This window comes from Lutzomyia longipalpis, chromosome 1 (assembly GCF_024334085.1).
Source record: "Lutzomyia longipalpis isolate SR_M1_2022 chromosome 1, ASM2433408v1".
Taxonomy (NCBI): Eukaryota; Metazoa; Arthropoda; class Insecta; order Diptera; family Psychodidae; genus Lutzomyia; species Lutzomyia longipalpis.
Genome location: NC_074707.1, coordinates 28318209 through 28330303, shown reverse-complemented (window position 1 = coordinate 28330303; position 12095 = coordinate 28318209). Strand labels below are relative to the sequence as shown.

At 37.0% G+C, this 12095-nt stretch overlaps 4 protein-coding genes across 5 annotated transcripts in view; 2 read left to right on the top strand and 2 right to left on the bottom strand.

Annotated features, from left to right (window-relative positions):
• The first annotated feature begins 154 nt into the window (after window positions 1-154).
• On the top strand, window positions 155-3247 carry LOC129797533 (coiled-coil domain-containing protein 93). Its single transcript, XM_055840233.1, has 7 exons — window positions 155-344; window positions 407-615; window positions 679-1129; window positions 1194-1241; window positions 1339-1963; window positions 2770-2975; window positions 3073-3247. Exons 1-7 carry the CDS (start codon window positions 261-263, stop codon window positions 3235-3237), a joined length of 1788 nt encoding a protein of 595 aa, XP_055696208.1. The 5' UTR covers window positions 155-260; the 3' UTR covers window positions 3238-3247.
• LOC129797552 (U3 small nucleolar RNA-associated protein 18 homolog) lies at window positions 3235-4903 on the bottom strand. The gene has a single exon (XM_055840261.1). The coding sequence runs from the start codon at window positions 4828-4830 to the stop codon at window positions 3268-3270; it is 1563 nt and encodes a 520-aa protein (XP_055696236.1). The 5' UTR covers window positions 4831-4903; the 3' UTR covers window positions 3235-3267.
• A 1747-nt stretch (window positions 4904-6650) lies between these two features.
• LOC129797427 (uncharacterized) overlaps window positions 6651-12095 on the top strand; it is an 89586-nt gene continuing 84141 nt past the window's right edge. For both annotated transcript variants that reach the window (XM_055839969.1, XM_055839968.1), the window contains exon 1: window positions 6651-6900. The gene's annotated coding sequence lies outside the window, so the exon portion shown is untranslated. The remainder of the gene's footprint in view (window positions 6901-12095) is intronic.
• The window catches only part of LOC129797493 (angiopoietin-2), a 47888-nt gene continuing 42703 nt past the window's right edge, over window positions 6911-12095 (bottom strand). Inside the window, exons 5-7 of the mRNA XM_055840143.1 lie at window positions 10793-10980; window positions 10461-10647; window positions 6911-7991 (exon numbers count right to left, since the gene is read on the bottom strand). Coding sequence (XP_055696118.1) covers window positions 7818-7991; window positions 10461-10647; window positions 10793-10980 — 549 coding nt within the window. The 3' untranslated portion in view covers window positions 6911-7817. The remainder of the gene's footprint in view (window positions 7992-10460; window positions 10648-10792; window positions 10981-12095) is intronic.

Genomic DNA, 12095 nt, shown 5'->3' with positions numbered 1-12095 from the left:
TGCAAAAACTTACTTCCGGCCGGAAAATTCGGCGGAAAACGCGAGGAAATTGCGAAAAACTGAATGTGTGAGGGAGACGGATAGCGGTGAAATGCATCCATCGCATTTTCTCTTCAAAATTATTAACGTTCTTTTTGGGACACACTGATAATCTGGAATTTCCAATCAAATCCTTCCAGTTGTGTTTTGGTTTTTCTGGATTTTTTTCTTTACTTTTTGACGAAATTCTTTAATTTTCCTCATTCTACGGAATCCCAGACATGCTGGGAAAGGACATTTTCACAAAACACCTGCCCAACATCAATCTCGCAACGAGATTTGATGCTGATGGCCGAGAAATTCAGGTAAATTCGATGAAAGAAAATGTTCTGAAATGAATTTTTGATGATTTTTTGGGGCATTGCAGGTGGAACGGAGGGAAGATGAGGAGCAAAATCTGAAGCAGCAGGAGATTTTTGACATTCTCGTGGCAGCTGGATACTTCCGGGCGAGGATTAAGGGTCTGTCGGCATTCGATAAGATCGTCGGTGGGATGGTTTGGTGCATGGAAGCTTGTGATTTTGACGTGGACGTTGATCTTCTCTTCAGTGAGAATCTCACCATTGGCCAGAAGATGTGAGATCTCTCCCGCAAGGTGTTAGGAATCTTCCCAGGGAGCTAATCTGTTCATTTTTCCAGCGCCCTGACTGAGAAAATCGTTGCTGTGCTGCCGAAAATGTCTTGCCCGCACCTGATTGAACCCCATCAAATTCAGGGCTTGGACTTCATCAACATTTTCCCCGTCATTCAGTGGCTGGTCAAGAGATCCGTTGAGAATCGCGCAGAACGTGCAGAGAGGCTAAAATGCTTCGCAGTTGGGCAATTTCACAATCACTTCAAGCTCCAGGTGGATCAGAATGTTCGGGAGAAGAATACAAAAGTGCTGGAAAACATCGAGAAGATTCAGAATCTCTACGCTCCACGGCGGGAATTCAAGAAAAAAGCCCCAGCAGGAAGCTCTGAGGACGAGTTGACAAAAGTCCGGATTACTCTACTCGAATTCGGGGACAAGGGACGCCTCCTGGCCCCAAATCGCCAAAGAAGCTTCAATGTTGAAGAGTTGGAGGAGAAAACGTCCGAAGTTGATGAGGTTTCTGCCCACATTTCTGCCTTTTCATTCTCATTTGCTTTATTTTATGATTTTTGCTTTTCAGAGTGATGTTGAGCATTTATTTTCTCATTTATCTGTACAAGATAGTCAGGTTTGTTTTATTTTTTTCTCGCTTTTTGTCTGTTTTTATCTGTTTCTTGAAAAGTTCGTTGGTTTTCATCCCATCTGGGGGCTATTTTTCTATCCAGGAAAACTACTTGGAATTCCAGCAGCTCAGTGAAGAAGATCGGGAGAAGATAAAGCAAAATTACGAAGAGTTAAAGGAAGAATTCTCAATCGATAGCCAAGAACTATCCCAGCAGAATCAAATAAAAGCCCTCCTGGTCACAAAACAGAGCTTAGAGAGGAAACTGGCAAAGATCGAGGGTAGCAATAGAGAGCTGAAGGAAGTTCTGCAGCAGCTGAAGGAAAAGGAAGCCGCCTTGAAGCAGGAAGAGGTGGAAACGGAAGCAGAGATTGAGGATTTAATTCGACGCGAAGAGGAGAATGATTCCGGTGTCCTGGAGACTGTTAAGCAGCTGGTGATGCAGAATGATGCCCTGAAGCAGGAAGAGATTGAATTCAAAGAAAAATGCCGAAAGGAATTGGTTGAGTTGCAACAGAAGATTTCTGATGCTGAAAATAAATCTCCGGAAGAGGAAGCAGCCATCCGGAATGAATTGGAAGCGGAGAAGCAACGCCTACAGGTACTCAGGTTGCAGTTGGCGAAGCAAAATCGCGCCATTGTGACTGTTCAGAGGGAATTGGATGCTATTCCGGACAGAACAGAACTGGCGCAGTATCAGAGACGCTTCCTGGAGCTCTACAATCAAGGTGAGAAGTTCTTTTTTTTACGATTTTGAAGGATTTTTTTTTGAGTTCTTGACATGTTTTCTTGCCTAATACTTCGATTATTTTATCGAAATCACGACGATTCATCCAAATCTTGACGAATAGTCTGAATTCCATTGATGAATAATCCGAATCTTAACGAATAGTTTGAATTTCTCTAATGAATAATCTGAATTCGAATGAATAATCCGAATCTTGACGATAATTCGTTCCTTCTTTACGAATAAATATGAATAATCTTTACAAAGAATCCGAATCTCAACGAAAAATCCAAATTTTGTCCGAAAATCTGAATCTCGCCGAATAATTCTTTACGAATAATTAAAATCTTAAAGAAAAATTCGAATCTCAGCGAATAATCCGAATTTCGATTCATCTTTACGAATAATCGAAGTCTTCTAAAAGAAAAATCTGAATCTCAACGAAAAATCCAAATTTTGTTGGAAAATCTTAATCTCGCCGAATAATTCGATTCTTATTCACGAATAATCGAAATTTTAAAGAAAAATCCGAATCTCAACGAAAAATCCAAATTTTGTCCGAAAATCTGAATCTCGCCGAATAATTCGATTTTTCTTTATGAATAATCGAAATCTTAAAGAAAAATCCGAATCTCAACGAAAAATCCAAATTTTGAAAAATAATTTAAATCTCTAAATCTCAACGAATAATATGAATCTTGACGAATAATTTGATTCTTTTTGGCGAATAACCGTAATCTCTCCGAAAAATTCGATTCTTGACGAATAATCCGAAGATTTTCATACAGATAAACTTGTTTCTTGCAGTTAGTGCCACGCACAGGGAGACAAAGCATTTCTACACGCTCTACAACACTCTGGGGGACACAAAGATGTACCTGACCAAGGAATTAGAGCTCCTCAATTCAATTTATGAGTCTTACGCTGCCACGCAGAATTCCACATCATCCAGAGCGCAATTCCTGAAGCAATTTGAATCAATGGCTGAGGGGATTCACCAGATGAAGCTCAAGGTTTGTTCGGAAGTTGAAAATCTACCCTTCAAGCCTTTCCGGAAGCTTGTTTCCCATCAAATTCTTGACAGAATTTAATTCTTTTATTTTACTTTAGATAAAGAATAAATGCGACGACGAGAAGGCACGACGAGATGGCCTCAATGAGCAGCTCCTCATCCAGATTGATCAGCAAAGGAAGCTGGCCACAGCAGTGAAGCAACTGCAGCTGGAGTGCAAGAGAAATGATGAGCTTCAGGAGAAATTAAAAAGTTTAACGTAAAACGATACAATTTTATTTGTTTTTTCTTCTCTAAAAATCCTCAAAATGCTTCAAGAGGTACAGAGATACCCTCCCGTTGATATTCCCAGCAGCCAGGTACCTCCCACCAGGGGAGAAACGAAGAACATTCGGCCGGGATTTGGATAAATTATTTCCCGGAAAGTTTGAGTACAGCCGGGCACTTGGGAAGTGTGCCAACCGCAGGGCATCATTTATCTCATTTGAGCACATGGCCAGAAGTTCTGAAGTGGGATTAAATGTTGTGGAAGAGATGGGAGTTATGAGGTTCCGGAAGATTTTCATTGGGATTGGAGTTTTGCTGGCGAGGACATCGTCGGTCCCGTAAACGTTGACAATTCCCTGACCACTGCCTGCAGCGAGGAATTTCCCATTGGGGCTCACACTTAAGGATGTCCCGGAGAGGCAGCCATCGTCGTAGAAGCGATGCTTCATCTTCTCAGCGCGCAAATCAAACACAGAGACTTCCGCATCGCAGCTGTGGACGAAGAGTGTCCGGGAATCCGGAGCAAATGCCATGGCGGTGACTTCGTGCTCCTGCTTGAGCGTGGCAATCCATTCTCGGGTCCGCACGCTGAGCACATGAATCTCCCCGAAGCGTCCAGCAATGGCCAGAAGTTCCCCATCGGGGGAAATTTCAAATTGACGCATACTTGTAACGTGTCGCGGGAGGAGGTGCTTCCCCTTTTGACCCGTGATGAGGTTATAGGTGAAAAAGTGATTGAAGGAGCTGCCCAGGATTGCCTCACTGCCATCCCTGGACAATCTCGAGCACTTCAGGGGGAACTTCCGGAATTGAATGCTGTGCAATTTATCGCATTTTGTCTTCTCAATTGAATAAATCGACGCAATTCCGGATCTGCCTGTCACCAAGGCTACTCTGGATGTGGGATGGAAGTCAACGGATGTGATGAGGCCTTCGCAGTAGGTGGATCTGTTGAGATCCTTGAGCCTTTTGAATTCAACTGAATTCTCCAGGAGAGTTCCTTTCTTCCCCTTCAGCACATGCCCAACCGTCTTGAGGAGCTCATCGGCATCCTCTTCGTCTGAATCACTCACTTCACGATCCATATCAGCCCATTTGGGTGTTCCCATGAGTTTCTGGTACTTCTTACTGAGGAATTTCCGGTACTCTGTCTTTGGATCCAGAAGGAGAGACTTTTTGTGAGATTTCTGCAAACCCTCCTCAATTGTAACCTCCTCATCGTCGGAATCCTTCCAAGCTAGCTTCCTTTTCTTACTCTTCTCCTCACTGGTGTCCTCCTTAGCCGGTTTACTGTCCAAATTCTCAATGAGCTTCTCTTTATTCCCAAAGATTGCTTCCATGAGAGCTTTCTCCTCGTCATCTGGCTCATCATCGCCCTTCTTTGGCTTCTGCGCTTTCACTTTGTTTCCCTTCTTGTTCTTCTTCTCAGATTTCTGCTCCTTGTCTTGGTAGCGGAACCAGGAAATCTCTGGAACTTCATCTTCCTCCTCATTCGCTTGATTTTCACTTTCCTCTCCGAATTTTAGGAATTCTTCAGAATTTTTAACTTCTCCTCCTTCTTCTTGCACATTTCCTTCGGGATTTTCCATTAGAATCCTTAGAATTTCCTTAGAAAAGTGAGAAATTGGGAAAACAGAAAACTTTTGCACGTGTGTTTATTTTTATTCCAGATTTCTGACATTTCATTGACATTTACCCCATAAATTCGTCCCATGTGTCCCATGGACATTTCTTGTTTTTTTCTTATATTCTGTCCTACGACAAAATCAGACATCCTCAAAGACATTTTCATGACTTCCGTCACTGACTTTCGTACGACAAAATACATTGGTAACATACAAACTGTTCTTTAGACAGATCGTAGGACTTGTCACCCACTTCCGGTTAGGACTAGTCCAATGTTTAGAAAAATTCTAGTGAACACGTCAGGGGATAATCCATGGGACGCCTTATACAGAGAGCGTAGGATATATTCAGGGTTCAAAAAACAATCACTGCACAAGTCAGAGGACAATCCATTGGACAGCCCATACAAATACCATAGGACTGGTCCAGTGTATGTAAGATTTTTGTGGACACATCAGAGGACAATCTATGGACAGTCCATGCAAAAAGCGTAGGACATATCCATTTTTTTTATTAAAATGCATTAAATAAATTAAAATGTTTTTATTTAAAAAAAAATTACATTTAGAAATATTCAAGAACGAGTAATATTTGTTGTTGTTAGAGTTTGAAGCAAAGCTGTGCGTGTTTCAGGAAAATATTTGTGACCCATTTCCCGAAAAATACGAAGAATCCGGTTAACGACTGCCACTGTAAGTCCTTCTTCTGACACAATTGATGCAAATTGGTGCACAAAATAAGATTCATCACGTTGTGGTGCTTGCGGAATCTGAGAAGTCTGATTGTCAGAATTACAAAGTGTTCCATCCTCATCATTTTCGTCATTCATGGAAGAGGGAAAGTCAAAACAAATACGGGAAGAACTCTGTAGTTGATTAGGATTCTGAAGACTGGAAGGCACTGATTGCAAAATAGAGGAATGGTCATTTTCATCCGCTGACAATGTTTCATCACTGTCACAGTATTCATGATCCGCTAAAAGTCCTGAGGGAGGTGTAGGTGGTAAGGTTGAATGTGGGAGAGTTTCCGTCAGCAATGATTGACTCGAAAATCCAACTTCCAGGTGAGAATGGCTAGACCCTGGTAATGGTACTATGGGCGAAATAGAGGACGTCCTGGAAAGCTCTAAAAGTGAAGCGGATGTTGCTGCTGCAGCTGCTCTTAGCATCCTTCTTCTCCTGGACGGATTAAAAGCTTTAGGCTTCATAATCGAAAATCACAAAGGCACCTTAAAATGAAAAAAAATTTTCGGTTGTTTTGGAGGCAAAATTCTTTTAAAAAAAACTATTACAAAAAGGTGAAAAAGGTACTCTAAGGCGATAAAGGGAATAAGAACTGTATTGAGGACGATTTTCAAAAGAATTAATGTTTTTTTTACGTACTTTTGTTGTTTTTCTTTAAGAAAGAGCCGCACGCACTTGCATTTCACAAAGAAGACCAAAAAACTGAGCGTCAGTAATATTGTCCAAAGACATGCAATTAGTTTTTTTTATAATTGGCGTTAGATAAATCCATCAGCAGTATCCTATGAAATACTTTTGGACTGGCATTTGACGTCTATTAAAGTGTCCTAACATAAATCGTAGGATTAAACATTTGACTACTGTTAGACATATCACAATCGAATGTCCAATGATAATCCCATGGACTTTCATTGGATTCCATTCCAAATAAGTCACATTAGATTGTCCGTTGACATGTCCATAGAAATGTTTACAATAATAGGACAACTCTTTATGGGGGACGATTTTCTCCGCTTTTTCTCCGCAGAAAATCGGCTAATTTGTTTCAGTGGGGTTTGTTGTCGTTTTTTTGGTGTTTGTGTTTGGCTTTTCAGAAAACCCACAATTTTCCGGGCTTTAGTGAAAATCTACCCTGAAATTCTTTATTAAAACATTTGTAAACATCCTGTGCTGTCTTTTGTGTTAAAAACTTTGTGTTTTGTCCCCAAACAAACGTGTTCTGAACAAAAACAGTGAGTGTTGAGAAAAGTGAGGTTATCTTGTGGAATTCCGGCAAAAAAAATCGAACAGGTGTGTTTTGTTTTTCTCAAAAACTTATTTATTTAGAGTTTTTTTTTAACTACAATTTTCATACAAAATAGACATTTACAAACTACTTCATACAAACGATATTTACATAGAAAATATTTTAACATTAATTGCTAACATAACTGCTAAAATTGGTTACAATAAATCGGCAAGTTTTTTTTTTTTCATTTGTCAACAACTATTTTATCTTCTAATTTTGTTTTCTGTGGGGCTCTTCGTGGGGCCCCCGCGTCTCCACATTTTCAGGGAAACTGGGCAAACATCAAGATAAAATTTTCTATTGCAAAATGCTCACAGGAAGAGGTTTTTTTAGAGAGAGGAATTATGCTCGATGTTGCGATCAAAATGAATGTTTTATGATGTAAAAAAAAATGGTCAACATGAGTAAATAATTTATTAAAAACAAATAAAAAAAAACACTTAATGAAATCGAATGAGAATGATGACACACGAATTAGCAAAGGGGGGAAAGAAGAGTAGAGGGTGGAATGTGATTTTTCTTTATACACGAAGATAAAATACTGAAATCCACAGAAATCCCTCGAAAGTTGCTCGCGAGAATTTTTTTTCCTCAAGAGAAAAATAAATTGGAGTATTTTTTGTTTTGTTTTTCCCTCAATTGCACTCAAAATCATTTGAATATCAACTAAATTTTCATATCTCTTCCTCCTGCATCCCACGCACCACCCTCCTTCTTTGGACTTCTCCCGGAGGAGCGGTTGAATGGTAAAGTGGGAGAGAGCGAGAGAGCAATTCAGGAGGATGCTGGTGGGACACAATCACCGGAAGAGTTGCTTCGAAAGGAATTTTGCATGTGGGACGAATTGTTTTTCATTTAAATAGGAGTTTTCTTTTTTTTTATACTTTGTTCACCTAAAAATGACACACACGCGGCACCTTTACGACGTCGCGAGTTGTGGCCGTGGCCGGATCATCATTGTGGCCTTTTTGAGCGTGTAATCCCAGCCGCGCCAGCGGAACCACACGATTCCCTGTCGCGCCGTCAAGTCTTGTGGGTCGTGCAGGTACAGCCCGTTGAGGCCTCGTCCGCAGGACTTCCACCACCAACCACCCTGAAAAGCAAAAGAAATGGTTTTTAGTTTCTGAAATGACTTGAAAAATTAAACACTTGAAGGATAAAACTGGTAATCGCTGCCAATTGAACTTTTTTAATCAGCCATAAGTTAACCCTTCTTGGTCCGCGATCAATCTAGTGAGTTGATTGAACTAAAAATAATTTTTGGGGTTTTCCTTTGAGCTCAAATAAGTCATTTTTGACTAAAAAAAAATCCCAACTCAAAAATTTACGATTTTTCGTTTTTCCTGATCCTGTGACTTCTTGGGGATATCCTTTTGTGATCATAAAATGATCAGGGATTGTAAAGTCACAGTCTTGTACTAATTTGGATTCAATATTCATTAAATAACTATACAAAAAATGAAACATTTCCAAAATCGAGCCTTCATGATGAATTCTACATCGACTTCAAAACTAGAAATTCGACAAAAGAAAATCTGAAAAAACATTTTCTTTATAAAAGAAAATTAAGCTCAAAGTTTGAGGTTAGAACTCAGAAATTCGTGTCCTCCAAGTGTTAAAGGAAACCAAGAATCAACAAGCGTCAGAATAAATGTCAAACGTTACAATATAAGAAACGTCAAATATTAGAGAAACGTCAAATGTGCGAATAACTTCAAACGTTAGAATATTGACAAACGTATTGCAAGAAACATCAAATATTTAGAATAAAATATCAAACATTAAAATAAGAACGTCAAGGGACAAAATAAAAGCTATCAAACGTTAGAATTACATGAGCAAATTGTCAAAAACTTCTAATTCGAATTTAAAATATTTGTATGTAGGCGAGTAATCTTAAAATCCTTCATTTTATTTTATTTTTACATTCCTTTTGCTAAATAAAAAATATTTTCTATTTTAACAATCCCTCGAATTGATTTTTATTGAATAGGCAATAAAAAATGCGGAATTAAGTCTAAAATTTCCTATAAAAGCTTTCGAGTTTCTGTAATTTTAAACGTTTGATTTAAATACAATATGCAAAAATCAATTTTTACTTTTAGTTTCTCTCAGCTGTTAACAAAATTTTAAAAAAATTGAAAATAAATATTAAAAAAAATGAAAAATAACTTTAAATTTTTCTGATTTGTTAGTAGAAAATGGATTAAGTATTAGTTTAGAATAATTTTTTTTTATTTATCCCAGTCCACCCTAAAATGGTCTTTAAGTCTACTGACTAGAAGGATAACGCTCAGTGTTGTCTAAGCCGTCAATTGAAAACCCCAAAATAAAATTTTATTTCTCTTTAATTTTTTAAATTCAAACTATTCAATTTGATTAAGAAAATACTCCCTTTTAATCAAAAAAATAAACATTTTGTATTCTCATGTTCAAAATAAAATCTATTCTAATGATTCTTATTGAGAAAAATTGACAAAGGGTTTCCAAAAAAAAACTTTTTCACATCAAAGAAAAATTTTTTGAATGAAGGTTCTTTTGTGCCGTTTTAGCATAAATTCTTGAACTCCCATGGAACTTGAAAACCTTCGCAGTATTGTCAACCAAATTTTTTTTTTCGAATAAATTCCCTAAAATTAAATTCACATAAAAGTGCTAAAACTTATATAAGGCTTCCCCAAATAATCTTTTAATGATTTGTCAACAATAAAAAGGTCTTTGAATTTTTCCGACGTTTATTGTTAACTTCAATGTAAGATGCTGAAGAAAATCTTGATTTTTTATGATTTTGCAATTAGAATGAATCGTTCTATTGTTCTCTTGCTGTCTGTTAATTTATATTTGAAAATTTAAAAAAAAATTCAGGAAGTTCAGTTTGAGAAACAGAAGGAAATAAATGGCAGTAATTAAGTCACGATTTTTTATTTTAAAATCTTTTTGATGAAATGTGGTGGTCCATTGTTTTGGAATTTGAGAAATATTTTTTTTGGAATTTCACAGCAAAAAAAAAACTTGAAAGATTCTCAAGTGCAAGCGGGTGTTGAAAATGTTTGAGCTGTCTGAAGGATTGATCAATAAAATAAATTAATATGCAAAATTAATGTCTTGCACATCAATTCATTTTACTTTTCGCACGATCTCCCAATGTTTATTAAACAATAAAATCGTGAGATATTGAATTATAATATTTTTCCAAATTGACAATTTAAATTCTTCACATTTTTATTTTTATGAGTGATGATTGAGACATTGGGCAACAAGTAAAGGCTGTGAGAATTAAATAATATAATAATAATTGAATTATATTCAAAAGGGGAATAATAAAAATGAAATTCCTCCTGAAGCAGCTGAAACACGTCACCGCGATTTTTTCTTCTCGCGTGCAAATATGTCACGATTTTGAGCTTCCAGCATGGAGGATTTTTGCGGTAGATCTTCCTCATCGTCGTTTTTAGAGGCATCCCCCATTGTGTTGTCATTGAACATGTAGTATTGGACAACAAGAATTGGCCGAGAGGGATTTAGTTATGTATGTAGAAGATAAAAACAATCAAACACTCACCTTGAGCATACTTGCGCAGTTCAGGGAACTTCTATCATTGTCACGATTGTATGTGGAGAATGGACTATTATTGGATCCATACCATGGATCGTTTAGCGAATCACCGGCATTGCCTTCGTATCCATCAATCTCTAGTTTGTAGTAATCCGCTTCTGAGTGAATCTTAAAGTGTGAATATTGCGCGTATCTGCATTTTGGAAGATGAAACGAGAAAAAGAAAAAAAAAAGAAGGATAAAGAAGCAAAATGATTTCGTTAATGGTATGATCATATGCAACCAATTGTTTCAAAACAAGAATAATATCAATTGAATTGTTTTGCGGAATGTCTGACCTCTTGTTTCCCTCAAAGTCCTCCAATTCTACACGCAGCGCGTAATCTTCATTGTTTGTCAGCATGTAGATGTTTTCATTGCCCAACCAGAATTCCTTTGATGGATCGCCAAAGCCATTCTTGTAGTCTGCCCAATCGCGATTGAAGTTCTCTCGTGGCTCACCAAAGTCATCACGCCGCTGGATTACCTATTGTTGGGGAAATAAAACGAGGAGTTTTACTAAATTGTTCAACTTTTTTTTTCAAGAAATTGTAAAATTTTATGAAGACGTGACCATAACGCAGAATGTTGTGCAGTTTGAATTAAATTTTCGATGCACAAGTTCATAAACTTTGTACCTTATACTTGAAGAAAGCTTTAAAAACTTTTTGGGTAGGTTTTTAAAATAATTTCAAGTCTGAAAGGAGTTTATTCATTTGCAGATCAATAAAAAATGGTCAAAAATTTCTTTATTTTTCATAGAATTTAACGTTAAATGATTGAGAAAAAAAATTGAAAAAAAACGTAAAAGCCACGCCCTCATTGGTCATTAATTTCTCGCTCTATTGTGCATAAAGCATATGCGTCATTGCTCTTAACGAAAAGCTTATTTTATGTCCTTGTCATGAAAGCTTTATCACCTTTATCAAATAATTCCAGAAATTATGTTCATCTAGTTCTTTAGAATCGTAACTGTTTCCACAGCTATATTCTGTGAAAAATAGGAAATCTGTTTGGCTTTTAACCCTTTCCCATCCATTAGATTATTACTGATCCAAACATAAAATATTCTATTTTCAAGATTTATAATAATTTACTGATAAATCTTAAATATTGATTCTCTAAGGTCCTTTAAGTGCAATTAAAGAATAAATATCGCAATGAAACATCAAATAATTTGTTTCAGTGTTTTTTATGCTTCATTATGGACCTTACAAGAATCATCTAATAATGAAAAAAAAGGGTAACATAAAAATGAAGTAACTCCTCTATTCTCATATTAAAAAAAATATAAATTACAGCTTCAAATAATTAGAAAGAACTTAACATATAATTTGTCTTTTAAAGGCAACTTTGCAAGGCAAAAAAAAGAATGAAAAACTTTAACTGAAAATACCACCTTTCCAAAAAGATTTATATCTCACATCCGAATTACACCCCGAAAATTTCCTGCTGAGACCGTAGAAAATTAAATTTCTCTCCAGATGAGCATTTCATTGCGATTTTTATTGCTTGCTAATTGATTTTCCCACAAGATATAGCCATAAGAAACGTGCAATAAAAATTTCAAGCGCATCTCTTTGGTCATGTTTTTTTTCTCTC